Here is a 16,268-nt window from a genome sequence, read left to right on the forward strand (position 1 = left end):
TGCACTACTGTGTAACATATTGTATATTGTCTACTGCGGCTACTTTATTAAGCTATAACTCTTTGTGCACCAGTTGGGGCGGCTCGAGTCTCTTCCTGCAAGTGGTTTCTCCCCCCCTTTGCTCCATTGTCTGCCTCTCCAAGGTCCGAGCTTCTGCGGAGCCAACTGCAGGCAGCTATCACAAAGCGAGGTCACACAGTATTCAAAACAATCTCTTCTTGCCTAAGGCCTAAGACATAACAGACCCAATATGCCTCCCCTCCCGGGCCTACTAATGTCCAATTTTACTTCCACACTCCCCCCTTTTGAACACGGGAGACCCACGCTGTTCACAGAAAATCAGAGACCATAGTGTTGTGTAGACCACGAAAGTGCAATGAGGTGATTGGATGGAACATGTGTTACCACAGGAGCTGGCGTTGCTGGTCACATTGGTGACAAACCGGGGCAGCTGAGCCTCGGCAGCGACTGTGCTTTTCCTCGCACAAGAGGCCAGGTGGTAACCTTCTCTGCCACACACTGTCACAAGTACCATGGAACTACTGTAGCATAAAACCATGAAATGCCAGAAGCTATAGTGCCACCCACCATAAATTTAAAAATATCTAAAATTAGTAAATATGTGAGTTAATGAAGAGAAAATGAGCCCTCTCATCTACAGGTAGTTTGATTTACGTTGCAAACCGGTAAGCGGGCACAGGCGGCTGCGCTTCTCTGGGAATGAATCCGGCTGACGCGGCATTTTTTGTTCAGATCTTTGAATCAGGGGTCTAGTCGACCGTGAACACGAAACAGACGCTGTTATTAAACACTGCTGTTTAAGTTGTCAATAGTGATCAAAATCACCTGGAAATAACTATAAAGATGTTTTAAATACGGGGTTTAATTGTATTAGATTGAAAGTTATCTCCATAATGGGAAAATATGCAATAACATTCTCATGATTCTGGGGTTTGCAAAAAAAAAGCTCACTGTAGGTTATGTGAAAGATTTAAGTTTTATCTCAGACATGCTTTCAAAGAGCCACACATTGGTGCGATGGTTATGTTGGGCTTGAAGGGAAACACAGGGTCGAGATGCCAGTCCATCACCCAGCAGACTAAAGTGTAATCCATTCTCGATTGCACGAATATTTCTCGGCTTATTCAGAAACTTCAAAGGAAACATCGTTTATTTATAACAAAGAACGTGTTACTCTGAAAGCTGCATGGTGTCAAAAGTGAGTGGCGTTAAAGCTTAATTTTTGCGTGGAGTCTTGCAAGACTAGCGAGGCGCACTCCCTGAGGCTTCCTCTCCGATGAAAAGTGTTTTCTACCACTCGCAGGTCTTTAAGTCACAAAACCGACAGGCTTTTTGTCCATGCAGCTCTGTGCCATTCGGGGCGGAGAGCCTATCGCCCCGGCTCTGTCCCCGGCCGCCAGCCTGCTCACGGCCAGTGGCCAGACGTCCTCTCTGCGGCGCTCTATCCGATCTGACAGCTGTGACCACAATGACTAAATTGTGCAAAGTAAACGCTCCATTTCTCAGACTAATTCTATCAAAATCAATTCATAGAAGCGCTTTCGACACTTTATGTAAGAAATGCCTTCAACAGGGAATTGCACTTGACATCGTGATGAGAATTCACCATCGAACCAACTTATTCTTGAAGGTCGTTGTCCAAATAGCAGCTACATCAGTTAGTTAGCTACATCACAACGGCATCACCCTCCAAAACACATTTGATAGGAGAGAATTACATACAATTTTTAAGAATTATCTTGTTATACTTTAGACCTTTATAAGAGTTGATTGCGTTCAGGAATAACCAACTGAATATACAAATTCACCAGCCAACAAATAAAGAAGATAACGAAACATGTGACATATATAACTAGAAGTACAGTTCCATCCTAAATTAAATAATACGCGCGGTCCTCCATGACGACAGGGGGCGCTTTAGTACAAACCGCGTTGAGTTACTTACAGAGTGACATTTTCCGGGGAGTTATTTTGATGTTGCACAGGGCAGGTGACATATCAACACAAACGCGTGAGTATAATAAGCACCGTTTCCTTCGTTAATCGTTTACTTAACTAGCAGCCAGTTTTATGTGTTTATAGGAAGTTTATCTGAAGCTTCAGAAATGTGACGCTTCTGTTCGCTAACAACAAGTTGTCTATGAATTTCTTTGAATTTGATTAACATGTATAAAAATGTGCATTATCTTTACATATCGATGTACTGTAATATCCCTGTAATATCTAGTATTTTACCAACTCTGTGTTCGTATTTCTGTCCATCGTCTTTTAATGTCATCGTTATTTTTAAAGCTGGCTACCTGAAAAGCAAGCGGTCTTCGGTATGCTTTTCTTTTAGATTCTTTGCCTGAGCAGGTGTGAATCAGTTCATTAATATTACATAATAATGTAATACGAATGCTACTTGTTTGTGTATTGTTTCCCGCATAGACCAGTCCGTGTGATTTGCGTACATGCCAGTTAGGCTGCAGGGAGATGCCTTCGGAATACTTTATGCAGGAACAACCCACTTTGCACATATCAGGCGTTCTCTGTTGTCTTGTTAATTTTTGCCTGTGTAAATGAACTACATCATTAAGATAAATTTGTGAGAATATTAGAATTATAAATGTATTTTGTGTAAAGTTAAATATTAAAAACATCTGTGCAAAATTCCTATAAAATGAATGGAATATTGTTGTATAGAACAACATCCAGCCTATTTGTGTAGGCCATCGTTTAAGCTCTATCTAGTTTGTATAAATGGTTGCTTTTTTTTTTTCTTTTCAGTCATGCGTCTGTTGCCTGCATGAATTTTCCATCCCGAATAGCAGCTTTCCTGCAGAATGAGTGGTCCCAAGCCAGACATCCTGTGGTCTCCTCACCACGTGGATCGCTATGTGATCTGTGACTCGGAGCTCAGCCTGTACCGCATCGAGTCCCTGGGGAGCACCGAGGCCAAGGCCGGTGCCGTCCCGCTGTCAGAGGAGACAGCAGCCACGCTGCTGGCCATTAACTCCGACACACCCTACATGAAGTGCGTGGCGTGGTACCCCAAACACGAGCCTGAGTGCCTGCTGGCCGTGGGTCAGGCCAACGGCCGCGTGGTCCTCACCAGCCTGGGGCAGAGTCACAACTCCAAGTGCAAGGAGCTGATGGGGAAGGAATTTGTGCCCAAACATGCGCGGCAGTGCAACACGCTCGCCTGGAACCCCGTGGACAGCAACTGGTTGGCTGCGGGTCTGGATAAGCACCGAGCCGATTTTTCAGTCTTGATATGGGACATCAGCAGCAAGTTCACCCCTGAGGCCTCAGTGCCAGCTGAGAAGATCCGCCTGTCGTCTGGGGACACGGACTCGGGTGTGGTGGTGACCAAGCCGCTGTATGAACTAGGCCAGAACGACGCCTGCCTGTCCCTCTGCTGGCTTCCGCGCGACCAGAAGCTGCTGCTGGCCGGCATGCACCGCAACCTAGCCATCTTCGACCTGCGCAACACCAGCCAGAAGATGTTCGTCAACACCAAAGCCATCCAGGGAGTGACAGTGGACCCGTACTTCCACGACCGTGTGGCCTCCTTCTTCGAGGGCCAGGTGGCGATATGGGACCTACGGAAGTTCGAGAAGCCGGTGCTGACGCTGAGCGAGCAGCCCAAGCCGCTGACCAAAGTGGCGTGGTGCCCCACCCGCACGGGCCTGCTGGCCACGCTGACGCGGGACAGCGACGTGGTGCGCCTCTACGACATGCAGCACACGCCCACGCCCATCGGTGACGAGACGGAGCCCACCATCATCGAGCGCTGCGTGCAGCCCTGCGAGACCATAATCGGCAGCTTCGCCTGGCACCCCTCTGCCCAGAACCGCATGGTGGTGGTATCGCCGAACCGGGGCATGACGGACTTCACGGTGTTCGAGCGCATCTCGCTGGCCTGGAGCTCTGGCACGTCGCTGGTGTGGGCTTGCGGCCGGCATCTGTACGAATGCTCTGAGGAGTGCGGCGCCGGGGCCGCGGCGGCAGCCGAGCGCGACGTCGCCACCAAGATGCGGGAGCGCGCTCAGTCCCGCTACGGCCACGACACCGTGCAGGTGTGGAAGAACCACGTGTTAGCTGGGGGCAACGACCCGCAGCTGAAATCCCTCTGGTACACACTGCATTATATCCTTCATGATCATCATCGTTATTACATCATTCAGTGTTTTCCATATTTCTTTGTGGCGGGTCGCCATGGCAAAAAAAAATCAATCTAGCCAATCAGTCGTCTAATTTGATGATCGCCGCCCCCCACCGCATGCATAATGGAATTCAGTATTTTCCAAGGAAAACAGGCTAGGTAGGTAAACAGAGCAGCATTTAGGTAGGTGGGGGGCAATGACGCATTTCTCTCTTCGCTCTCTCATACCCCATTTACACACACCAGTTGACACCCACTTATATATCGCCAATTTACCATTATGGTGTCATGTGGGAAAGGGAGAAAAACTGTGAAATTTACCCATTACTCCATCCCCTGGCTACCTAGTAATATTAGCGCTAACTTTCTGACAGCTCCAGTGTGAATGTGAAGCTGTAACAGGCCCCCACCCCACGTGGATCATTATTATATCATCACGTTGCAGTGCTTTTTCTTACACTGGGCTAATAATGCTAAGGTCATGGGTTCGAGTCCCCGGGAGCATACATGCATTGCAACCCTTCCCACTGCTATAAGTCACTTTAACTCAAAGCATCAGAGAAATGAATAAAATGTAAATGTAATTCCCAGTCGCCTTGTAGCCCCACACCCCCGGGGTTGGGGCTCTTACAGTAGGTGCGTTTCCTGCAGGTATTCCGGTTTCTTCCCTTAATCTAAAAATATGGGGTTATTTGAATCAGTTTCTCAAATTTACCCATTAATGTCTCAATCGTCATGCTACTAAAATACTATTTATTTGTAACTTGTAAATTAATATATGAATTTTAAGGATTTGTCTATATTCAACCCAAGAGGTTACATGAGAAGATAATCAAACTGACTGGTTGATTCTCAGCTTGGCCACGCTTATTCATTTTGTTTGCCAGTATGAGTCTAAATGTCACATCCATAATGCTGGAACTGCACTGTGATTGCGTTTGTGTGTGGGTGTGTTTGCTTGCCCTGTGACGGACTGCCATTTTAATATGGACAATGAGTGTGTGCTCTTCTGGGGGCCAAATGTGGGTTAGTCATTTCCCTGCTGCCGTTTGAGGTGCTTGTCCGGCTTCCAGTCAGCTGTGTGTTGTATAATCCTGTGGTTTGAGGTTCCTATGCATGCATCACTTATGAAGCAGTACACTGAGGACCAGGAGCACAAGCAGCAGGGGAACAAGCAGCCGCTGCTTTACTCGGGCATCAAGAACATCGTCAAGTCCAGCACCTCCGGTGAGTCCCCACCGCTGATCGGCGCTCTGAGACCAGCGCTTCCTGTTCCCATCGGAGATGATCCATCATCATCTGCTTTTAAAATATCTTTCTTGATTTTTTTATAAACTTTTTGGAACAGTGATCAGCTCAACGAGTTAGGAACCAGAAAGTCTCTGGTTCAAATCTTGTGGTCTGCAGAGTGGTTGTGTCCTTGAGGGAGACCCTAAACCAGGGCTCTTCAATTCTGGACCTCGATTCCAAATCCAGGCCTTGTTTTCCGTTCTCCCAGGTAGTTAGTTTAATACTTACTGATTCTGATTGGCCAGAGGCTTCTCACCTGGTTCGTGGGTAAAGGGAGGCTGGAAAACCAGCACGGCTTGGACCTTGAGGGCTGTGATATGAATAGCCCCACCCTAAACCTAACTGCCCCAGGGACTGGCCGGCCTTCTTCTCAATAAATCTCAATAACTTAATAAATAGTAAATAATGTAATTATCACTTTTCTCCGCCAGAGGGGTGAGTTTAACATACTCCTCCTCGTCTGGGAAGTGAGTAGCTGTGCAGCTCCTTTGGGGGGGCAGTGCCATCCGCATGATTCCCCCCACGGCCCTGCAGGCACGCAGCTGACACCAGATGGCGCAGTAGAGCAGTAAGGGCCAGTTGGAGTCCAAGCGACCAGCTGGCCTGAAACGACATGAGCCCAGTCATGACTGCTGGGCCCCCTCATCACGGATGGCTAATGATTTGACTGAAAGCCTGCTGGCCCCTATGTTTACTCTTATTGGTAAAATCAAAAGCTCATCCGGCAGAACATTGGATGAAATGATACATTCTGAGAATGATAAAATCTCAAACATCACTCACTAACAGAAATATAAGCTCAGATGTGTTAAAGCAGCTTAGCCACCTTGCAAAAAAACATCTTCAGGTTCGAATGCTGCCCCCACTCTGTGTGGAGGGGGTTTGCATGTTTTTTACATATCTGCGTCTCTAAAAATAAGTGTTCACAAAAAGTTAAAAGAAGTGGAGCCGCATTCATCCTTTATCCCAAGATGAGATCTGTGTGCCTTTGGCCTCCCTGCCCCATCAGGTACGACGGAGAGCCGGCGCTGCTGGAGCGGCTCGGAGCGGCCGGCCGAGGTGGTACGGTACCTCAGCGAGGAGCGTGGTCTGGCGCTGCAGCTGTGTGGCTGGATCCGATGCGGGCCCGACATCAACGTGGAACCCTTCCTCAAGTCCCTGGAGCAGGAGGGCGAGTGGGAACGTGCCGCTGCCGTAGCGCTCTTCAACCTGGACATCCGGCGAGCCATCCAGATCCTCCACAAGGGGGCGTCCTTCGATAAAGGTAGGCGGGTCCCGTCCGGTCGGCCAGATTCTGTCTCCTGAAGTCTGGCTAATTTCTGCTCAGTATTGTTGTGCTGGATTGACATTGTTATCCAAAGAAACGGTTTTATATCTTAACGGAGCCATTTGGGTAAAGTATTGTTTAACCTCATGGGTCCAACAGACGGTGCCACAGTGGGATTTGAATTGGCACCCTTTGGATTAATCATGCGGGCTCCTAGTCACCATTTGCTGCCCATGTTGTGGCTCCCATGTGCTGTCTGTACCCGCTGATCTCCCGGACGGCATACCGGGTTCTGTGGTGTCTACGCTAACCCTGCTGTGGACCATAGCAGCGAATGTGGGCTCTTACGTCCCCAGTGCAGGCATAAGGCCGTTGCCCCAGGCGAGCTGCCAGATATCAGCCCCGATCGCTTCCTCTGCACTCTCTCGAGCCGCTGTGGCGCTCCTCGCTCCCATGGTTACCTGCCCCGCCGGCGTTGCCTGGTGATGAATGGCACAGGATGGTGTGTAAACAGAGCTGCCTGCCTGCTGGCCTGCCTGTGGTAAATTAGCTGGCAGTATTTCGCCGCACGCCTGGGGTGCCGCCGCTGGGGCTGTCCCAGATGTTACGGTGAGGGTGTTTATTTTTAGTTTGATCTAGAGCAGTGCTTCTCCACCCAGTCCTCAGGGATCCCCCAGTCAGGGCCACGTTTTTGCGTTTTTGCTCTTTCCCAGCTCTCAGTACACTTGAACCAAGCAATCAGGAACGAACCAAGCAATCAAGAACACCTGGTATTGCTGTACTGGGAGCTGGGAGGGAAGAAAGACATGGACTGTCCAAGGGTCCCAGGGTACTTGGTTGAGAAACACAGATCTAGAGTCTTACGCTTTAGGGATTTGCGATCACCCCAAATAAATGGGGAGAATCCCCGAGCTTATGTACGATTCCGGCTGAGCTTCGACACAAAGATGCGGCCTGTGCGGTTCCCACGGCGACGCTCCCTTGACCCTTCAGGAGACCTGAATCTGAACGTGGTCGCCATGGCGCTGTCGGGCTACACGGACGAGAAGAGCTCCCTCTGGAGGGAGATGTGCAGCTCGCTCCGGCTCCAGCTCAGCAACCCCTACCTCTGCGTGATGTTCGCCTTCCTCACCAGTGAGCCAGGGGCTTACGATGGAGTGCTGGTACGTCGTCCCCGGGGCGGGGCGGGGGGGGGGGGGGCACCTGTCCTGCCCTTCCCTTCATGCTAACTGGAGGCTGTTGATCGTCAGCGTAGGACTTTACTTCATCGTTTATTATTCAAACAAGCTATTGTGTAACCAGCTACTTACATAATAAGATGGATGAGGGAGAGTCATGGGGCATAAGAATTGTTACTGCCTTGTTATTATTTAACCCGTTGCATAAGTACTTGTCATATTTCATAAGCAGCATGTAATGGATCTTTTCAAGGTTGCCATGTTCTGTTTGTGTGATATTTCCCCTTTTGGAGCTGAATTAGGAGAATTTTCTAAGGTTATGTGATGTGGCCTGGCGTCTGTCTTGTCTAAGACCTCACAACCTGAAGGGCCACAGGCATGTTAGGTCTTGGGGTAAATCCGGCCCTGTGTGGGAATGGCGATGAATCGGGAGATGGTGTTGAGGACGTGTCCCCTTCCCTCTCTGTCCTCCGCAGTACGAGAGCCGTGTGGCTGTCCGGGATCGAGTGGCCTTCGCCTGCATGTTTCTCAGTGACTCCCAGGTGAGCGTGGGTGCTGAGCTCTCCTGCAGACCGGCCCTGGCTTCCTGTCTGTAAGGGCTTAGGGGTTCGGGGAGGGGGGGCGAGGATGAGTGTAAGCTGGGGGAAGAGTGCTGTGTGGGAGGGGTGGTCCTTGCAGAATTGCAGAATGAATTATAGAATGAAAAAGATTTACGCTAGTGGTATTTTTCCCTACTTTGGCTCAAGAGACTGCCATACAACATCTTTGAAGTTAATGTGCTAGTCATACTAGTCATACTAGTTTTTTTCATGTATAAAAAAATATTCTGTAGTGACCAGCTGTGTTTCAAACAATTTTATGAGGATCTTTTTAAAGGTGGATTTAAACTGCAGGACTGGATATAATTTGCACACTTTTGCCTTTTGGGCAGGTGATTGAGCCTGTAGTTCTTGGTTTGTTACAGATGTTTAATACTGTTGATTGGTTCCTCAGTTGCCACGCTACATTGATAAGCTGACCAATGAAATGAAGGAGGCGGGGAACCTGGAGGGGATTTTGCTGACGGGACTCACGAAAGACGGTGTGGACTTGATGGAGAGCTACGTGGACCGAACAGGAGATGTTCAGACTGCCAGCTTCTGCATGCTGAAGGTGTGGAGGTTCATCGGGTTGGATGAACATTCAGAGCATTGGTGGGATTGCTGTGTCTTCTGATTGGCTAACCATTATATTACTGTTTGGGTGGGCCAATAGCACTAGGTGTTCTCATTTAGAAGTGGACGAGGACGGTCCGTGTGGGGATTCAGGCTGATGCCGGTCTTCCCTGACAGGGGTCTTCGGGGGAGGTGCTGAAGGACCCCCGCGTCCAGTGCTGGATTGAGAACTACCGCAACCTCCTGGACGCCTGGAGCTTCTGGCACAAGAGGGCTGAATTTGACATCCACCGTAGCAAGCTGGACCCCAGCTCGAAGCCGCTGGCACAGGTGCCGTGTGCCGTTAATCCTTCCACAGCGTGACTGCTGAAGTGACCCCCGAGCTGTATGCTTTCTTTTTTTGGATATATTCGGGATATGTTTAAATAAATCTGATGAATGTAAACATTTCTATAGTGAAAGGTTAATTCGCCTTTAGCAGTGACAGTATACTGATAAATCAGTGACGTATATATGGTGGTGATTGGTGGATTTACATCACATGACCTGGGTTGTTACATCACATGACCTGGGTTGTTACATCACATGACCTGGGTTGTTATATCACATGACCTGGGAATCACATGTGGGTTGAATGAGGTGGTCAGTGCCCTAACTTTCCCCTCCCCCGCATACCTAGGTCTTTGTCAGCTGTAACTTCTGCGGGAAGTCCATCTCCTACAGCTGCTCCTCCATGCCCCACCAGGGCCGTGGCTTCAGCCAGTACGGGGTCAGCGGCTCGCCCACCAAGTCCAAAGTCACCAGCTGTCCCGGCTGCCGCAAGCCGCTGCCCCGCTGTGCCCTCTGCCTCATGAACATGGGCACGCCGGTGTCCAGCTGCCCAGGTGACAGCGGGACGGAGGGGTGGGTGGGGGTCCGGCCGCTTTCCGGCACACTGGATGCTCTGAATGTCCTGAACTGGAATCTGGACGATAGCAGAACAAAGCAAGAACAGTGATTATCTTAGATCCTGGATGCTGAGTGTAAACACAGAGTGAACTCGCTTGTAATAAAAACAAAATCATTGTTTATTAGGTACTGGGAAATCAGACGAAAAGGTCGATCTCAGCAAGGATAAGAAGCTGGCCCAGTTTAATAACTGGTTCACATGGTGCCACAACTGTCGCCATGGGGGACACGCAGGTCACATGCTGAACTGGTTCAGGTGAGCACTGGCTCTTGATTCTGTTTTGACTGAGTCTTGACTGAAAAGGAGCTAAACTTGTTTGTACATACAATACTGTGCAGAAGTCTTAGGCAGTTAGATAAAATGATATTTATATGATGTTCATGTTTATGTCTGTCAGTGTCAGCTTAGCCATTTCAAAACCTCTCTTTAAGTCACCCCAGTATGTGCAGTAACCGTCCAGCGAACCCACGTATTTTTTGAGTTGACCACTAATTAATCGGTACCTCAGTGACTTTAATTTAACTGGTGGTGAAAACCGTCAAATACGTGGAATAGCTGGGGTGGTCCTGGGAGAAGGTTTGGCAACCAAAATGGGGTTTATCTAGCCCCCAAACAAGATATCAGTGACTTTTTGGAGAACGGAACTTGTTCGTTTTTATTGTGTTACTGTTAATTTATGTTCTCGTGTAACATTGTGCTTTTTTTTCTAAGCAAATGTACACTTACTACCAGAAAAATAGCTTTAAAAATGTGGTTGCCTAAGACTTCTCCACGGTACTGTATTTAAATAAACAGACATGCGACACATTGCTGCAAAGCTGCAGGCTCTTCTAGCAATAGCTGCTTTGTTCACAAATGTCGTAACCCCCACCCCCCCCCCCCCCCAGCGATCACAGCGAGTGCCCAGTGTCAGCTTGCACCTGTAGGTGCATGCAGCTGGATACGACTGGGAATTTGGTTCCATCAGACAGCAGCTAGGGGGCGCCCTGCCCCCTCACCCCCCCCAGCCCCCCTGCCTTGATTGTCCAGAGGCCAAACTGCGAGGCCGTGACGGAACACGTGTCCGTCCCATCATGGACTTATTGAAAATCCCTGCAGTCATCTGGAGAATTTTGTTTTAATTGGAAGGAAGCTCTCAAACCTGTGGTTTGTCTCTCAGTGAGGTAGGTGCTGAAGGACAACGCTTACACACTTAAAAATAAATGTAAGAAAATTTCTGAATTGCGGACTGTGGAACATGACGGACTTGCCCGGCAGAGTACGGCTGACCAGGGATTATTTAACGGGCTGATAGCGACTAAGCAGCTTGGAGTGACACACTGCTGGGAGTTTGCAAACGGAAGAGAGAACAGATAGTGTGAAGTACTGACACGGTTTCTATGGCTACCTCTGAAATAAATGCCTTTTCATAATATTTTGCTTTATGTCATGCAGCCTTCAGCGTTGTTGGGAATTAACTCCACTTTCAAAGAAGTGGAAAAGTGTTCCAGAAATTTGGACAGAGTGCCGCACTGTAAGTGCCACGTAATGCTGTGGCCTGGTGTTTTTGCATATTGAGGTTTGACTCTACGCTGCCATCGTGGCCCCCTGCATGGGGCCATCCTGAAATGGCCCTTCCCATCCCTGATTCAGCTAGACCCAAGTCCTTTTCCACCCCATTTTAAGGTAATTTAACTGACTCTAATGATACAGATTTGGGCAACCGCACTCTAATAATGACTGTAAGATTAATCTAAGTGGGTCATGCATTATCCCATTAATGCAGATCATGAATAAGCAGATATCTCTGCCCATTAGGGCATTATATAGACAAATCTGACAGATGTAATATATATATAAAGACAGGTACCAACATCTTTTATAAAATATACAGTATATTCATACACAAACGCTGTTACACACTTGCCAAGAATTTCTGTCTTACACTGATACGTCTGCATTTTCACAGCTATGTATGAACAGTTACTGGTAATGGATGTTAATTTCTAATGGAAAGACCACAGAGTGATTATAGCACTGCTTTTTGTGAAGGAATATCACACACTGCTTATGGATGCATCTGTTGGAAAAGCGTCTTGTTGCAATAAAAGCTTCCACAGCTCCAGATTGGGGATTCCTTAAACTGAAATAAAATCCAGATTTGTGACATTGTATTGCAATTAGTGCTGTATGTGTGAATAAACTAGTAATTACAAGTTCTTCAGCGCTCCTGTAGTTAAACTGCGATGACTTTCCGAAGGCTAAGGTTGTATAAAGATTGATAATAATTCCTGCAACTAAGACTATTACAGGATAAATGTCTGAATTATTATAAGAGGCAGGACACTTGTCCAGAAAGAGGCATATTTCGCTTTTTCTTCATGGCTTCTGGAGGAGGACGCACAGATGGTCAGGTGTTGTATGTTTCTTTTGGTGGCTGCTGGCGGTTCAGAGGTGACGGTGTGTCAGAGCCGGCTCTGCGTCTTCTGGATTGGGCAGAGGAATGTTTCTGTGAGACGGTCTCACCGCCCAGCCGACCCGCACGGTAATAACATCAGCGCCCTTCCTTCTGGGAACGCTGGAGAGTGTCCAAGACGCCCAGTGGAGGGTGTGGTGAGCGTATGGTTAATGCTAACGCCGCGTGTAAAGCCTGCCTGTTGCAGCAGTGCTTTGTATCGAGGCATCAGTCTGACCAACATTGTTTTTTCACGTTTAACTTTGCCTAGGGATTTTTTTTTTTAAACTGAGATATCCCAACATGCACTTTGTGTTGTTTGCTTTTTCAATGGTCCTAACATAATTTTGCAGTGTTCCATATGTCCTTAAAGAGTTACCGTTGAGTGCGTAACTGGGGATTATGGGTAACAAGGCATAGGGGGTTGCTATCAGGTTAAGGTAGGGCGATCAACTTGCTGTTGTGCCCTGTATCAGAAACTGACTCTAGATTTCTGTAGCAAGATTCATAAATGTATGAATTCTCTAAGGACCTGTATTAAAGATTCTATGCACTTAAATAGCATGGTGTTTCAACTTCCTAATTTTCACTTTCCCCCAAAAAGTTGTGTTTTATTAACAAATTGTGAGATGAGATGCGATCGTCGTGCCTGATTTTCCTTTCGTGCATCCTTTTCTTTTTAAACTAAACTGCTTCAGCTAAAACAGCACAGCCAGCGTCCAAGCAGATTAGTCCTTTTACCCTCATAGATAGTTTTGTAAATGAAATCAAATTAGTTTTCTAACACATTATGGAGCAAAGTAATAACGATGTGGGAGAGATTACTGGCATGGTGATTCCACTGGCCCGTCCGCTGTACTACACTGCCATGGTGATTCCACTGGCCCGTCCGCTGTACTACACTGCCATGGTGATTCCACTGGCCCGTCCGCTGTACTACACTAGCATGGTGAATCCACTGGCCCGTCCGCTGTACTACACTGGCATGGTGATTCCACTGGCCCGTCCGCTGTACTACACTGGCATGGTGATTCCACTGGCCCGTCCGCTGTACTACACTGGCATGGTGAATCCACTGGCCCGTCCGCTGTACTACACTGGCATGGTGAATCCACTGGCCCGTCCGCTGTACTACACTGGCATGGTGAATCCACTGGCCCGTCCGCTGTACTACACTGGCATGGTGATTCCACTGGCCGGTCCGCTGTACTACACTGGCATGGTGATTCCACTGGCCGGTCCGCTGTACTACACTGGCATGGTGATTCCACTGGCCGGTCCGCTGTACTACACTGGCATGGTGATTCCACTGGCCGGTCCGCTGTACTACACTGGCATGGTGATTCCACTGGCCGGTCCGCTGTACTACACATGCTGGTTGAGACACACAGGTTTGTATTTGTAGGATTCCTGGGGACTGTCCATTCATTTCTATGGGCATAGCCCTGAGCCTAAGTACAGTATATAACAACCTTAGCCATAAGTAATCAAACTACCAACACGTGTGGCATTTTTATTTTTTTGAATGCAATTGTTGTTTTCCCTTGTGGGGACCGGAAAAATGTCCCCAAAAGGTATAAAGTTACATGTTTATATCACATCGAGGGGAAACTGATGCTTGCAATGTAATAATTACAAAAGACATACAGATGAGCAAAAATACATCAAAATATATTTTAATTGTAAGTGTATCAAAATAGACTACAGTATTTTGTATTTAAAAAAATATAAAAATATGTTTCACAGACATTCCACTGTAAATCAGCCTGTTTAATCTGTTCCTTCTCCAGCGCACCAACTCCACCGGCCAAGCATGGACACAGCAGTATTTAGCTGCTTAACGAGGCACAATGCAAATGTGACATTAGACAAAAGATCAAAGATACTTAACTATCTAAGATACACTAATCAGCCATACCTGACGGGTGATGTGAATATCATCCATTATCATCATACAATGGCATCTGTGGAAGTCAGTTCTTGAATTTGATGTGTTGGAAGCAGGAAAAATGGGCAAGTGTAAGGATCTGAGCGACTTTGACAAGAGCCAAAGTCCGATCCATGAAGGCCCAACCTCACAACTTACAGGATGTAAAGGATCTGCTGCTAGCGTCTTGGTGCCTGATACCACAGGACACCTTCAGAGGTCATGTGGAGTCCATGCCTAGACGGGCCAGAGCTGTTTTGGCAGCATGGGGGGGCCTACAGAATATTAGGCAGGTGGTTTTAATGTTATGGCTGATCAGTTTATATCCCAGCTTGTTACTTACACAGTTTGGGGGAAAGTATTTTCTGTATCTTTATAATACAAGAATACTGAACACGGATGTATTTTGATACAAATTACATAATTTTTTGAAGCTGACCAAATGCAAATTACAAAATACTATTTTGTACTTAAAATACATATTTTAAATACATATATCAGAAATACTGCCCATCTCTGTCACACACACACACACACACACACACACCACGAGAGAATCCAGTCCCCGGAGTTCTTGTCACACATATAACATTTGTTACTGTTCACAGCAACTTCAATTTACACTTCATTCGTTTCTAAATCACATCCTGCAAGAGACCAAAAGCAAAACTTTCTGTGAAGCGCTGCAGTAGAGACATGAGTCAACAGGCGGTCAGGTAGTAACTGTCTGATCCTTCTCTGCTCTTACAGCTTTGCAGTTATATGCCGAAGTTCATTGGTGGAAATATGAACGCTGCATTAGAAGAACACTCCACATTATGTTTTAAGGGTTGTGTATTTCAAAGTGACTAATTTAAAATAGCAGGTTTGAGGATCCTGCATTGGTTTCTGATACATATTTTTATCAGCAATTGCTAGTTAGTTCCTCTTTATACTGTTTATACTGTACCATATAGCTACATGTAAGAGGCATTTGAAATCAAATTGCAACTCAAGCAACACATAAATCATATTGTGCATAAAAGTAACTCAATGGTGCATTCGGGATACATGTTTGGAAGTAGTGTCAAATTAATAAACCACGTCAGTGACATAAACTTCATTATTATTATTATTATTAGGGGATGCAAACATAAGAAATGCGATCCTTGATTTGTCACCACTTTCCACATTCATCAGACCACAGTCAGAATGCAATCGAAGCCTCTGCTAATCTTAATTAGTTATAACATCAGCTGGGAACAAAGAGCAGCAAACGCGTTAGAAGCCCAGCAGCAGGGGGTGGGGTGCTGCCCTAATGTGATGCAGAGTCAGAGCAGATTTACGGCCCGGGCCGCTTTGCGCGTTCGCGGGCAGAGCGCAGCCGTTGTGGCGCTCCTGAATGTGCCAGCTGCTCGGCCGTCTGACAGACCCTCCAGGTCAAAGCAGGAAAGAAAGAGAGCAAGGAAAAACCAGATACCAGAGCACTATTGATTCAGTTGGGGTGAGTGGGGGGGTGATGGAGGGGGGGGGTGGTTATACTCTCCCCCTGGGTCAGTGCTGGCATGGGGGGGGGGGGGCTCAGTGCTCTGACAGTGAGCCACCACCCTTCTGTGCATGATGTACGTGTGGCACCGTGGATGTGCAGAGCAACAGGGAGAAGTGAAATTTTACCAAAATAACCATAAATTCCCTATCCACAGCTGATAGCCTACCTGCTAGACGTCGAATGTTGATTATGGTAATAAAATACATATATTATTGCCTTCTTGAATATGTAAGTGATTAAAATTATCTAAATCTGGTACCAAACAAATTAAAGAATTATAAAGTTTGGTTTACTCTGGCATATTTACAGTTTAACTGTTTACAATCTTTAATCCTTTGTTCAATTGCAGATATATAAATACATGCTTGATTCA

General features: G+C 47.1%; 1 protein-coding gene across 2 annotated transcripts; it reads left to right on the forward strand.

The window, feature by feature from the left end:
• The first annotated feature begins 1,918 nt into the window (after positions 1-1,918).
• mios (missing oocyte, meiosis regulator, homolog (Drosophila)) lies at positions 1,919-12,204 on the forward strand. Of its 2 annotated transcripts, none has more exons than XM_023802603.2 (11): positions 1,919-2,032; positions 2,791-4,152; positions 5,294-5,395; positions 6,468-6,722; positions 7,719-7,888; positions 8,380-8,445; positions 8,897-9,055; positions 9,235-9,387; positions 9,737-9,941; positions 10,132-10,261; positions 10,894-12,204. In XM_023802603.2, exons 2-11 carry the CDS (start codon positions 2,847-2,849, stop codon positions 10,982-10,984), a joined length of 2,637 nt encoding a protein of 878 aa, XP_023658371.2. In that variant the 5' UTR covers positions 1,919-2,032; positions 2,791-2,846; the 3' UTR covers positions 10,985-12,204. The 2 variants fall into 2 exon arrangements, with proteins under 2 accessions (XP_023658371.2, XP_023658372.2); XM_023802604.2 differs by lacking the exon at positions 1,919-2,032 and adding an exon at positions 2,041-2,342.
• Positions 12,205-16,268: the final 4,064 nt, after the last annotated feature.

The sequence above is a fragment of the Paramormyrops kingsleyae genome, chromosome 9 (genome assembly GCF_048594095.1).
Source record: "Paramormyrops kingsleyae isolate MSU_618 chromosome 9, PKINGS_0.4, whole genome shotgun sequence".
Taxonomy (NCBI): Eukaryota; Metazoa; Chordata; class Actinopteri; order Osteoglossiformes; family Mormyridae; genus Paramormyrops; species Paramormyrops kingsleyae.

Excerpts from the sequence above, each read along its gene's own strand:
- mios (XM_023802603.2), top strand. The coding sequence starts at position 2,847 with ATGAGTGGTCCCAAGCCAGACATCCTGTGGTCTCCTCACCACGTGGAT. Across the intron at positions 5,396-6,467 it reads CGTCAAGTCCAGCACCTCCG|GTACGACGGAGAGCCGGCGC; the intron begins GTGAGTCCCCAC and ends CTGCCCCATCAG. Across the intron at positions 8,446-8,896 it reads TGTTTCTCAGTGACTCCCAG|TTGCCACGCTACATTGATAA; the intron begins GTGAGCGTGGGT and ends TTGGTTCCTCAG.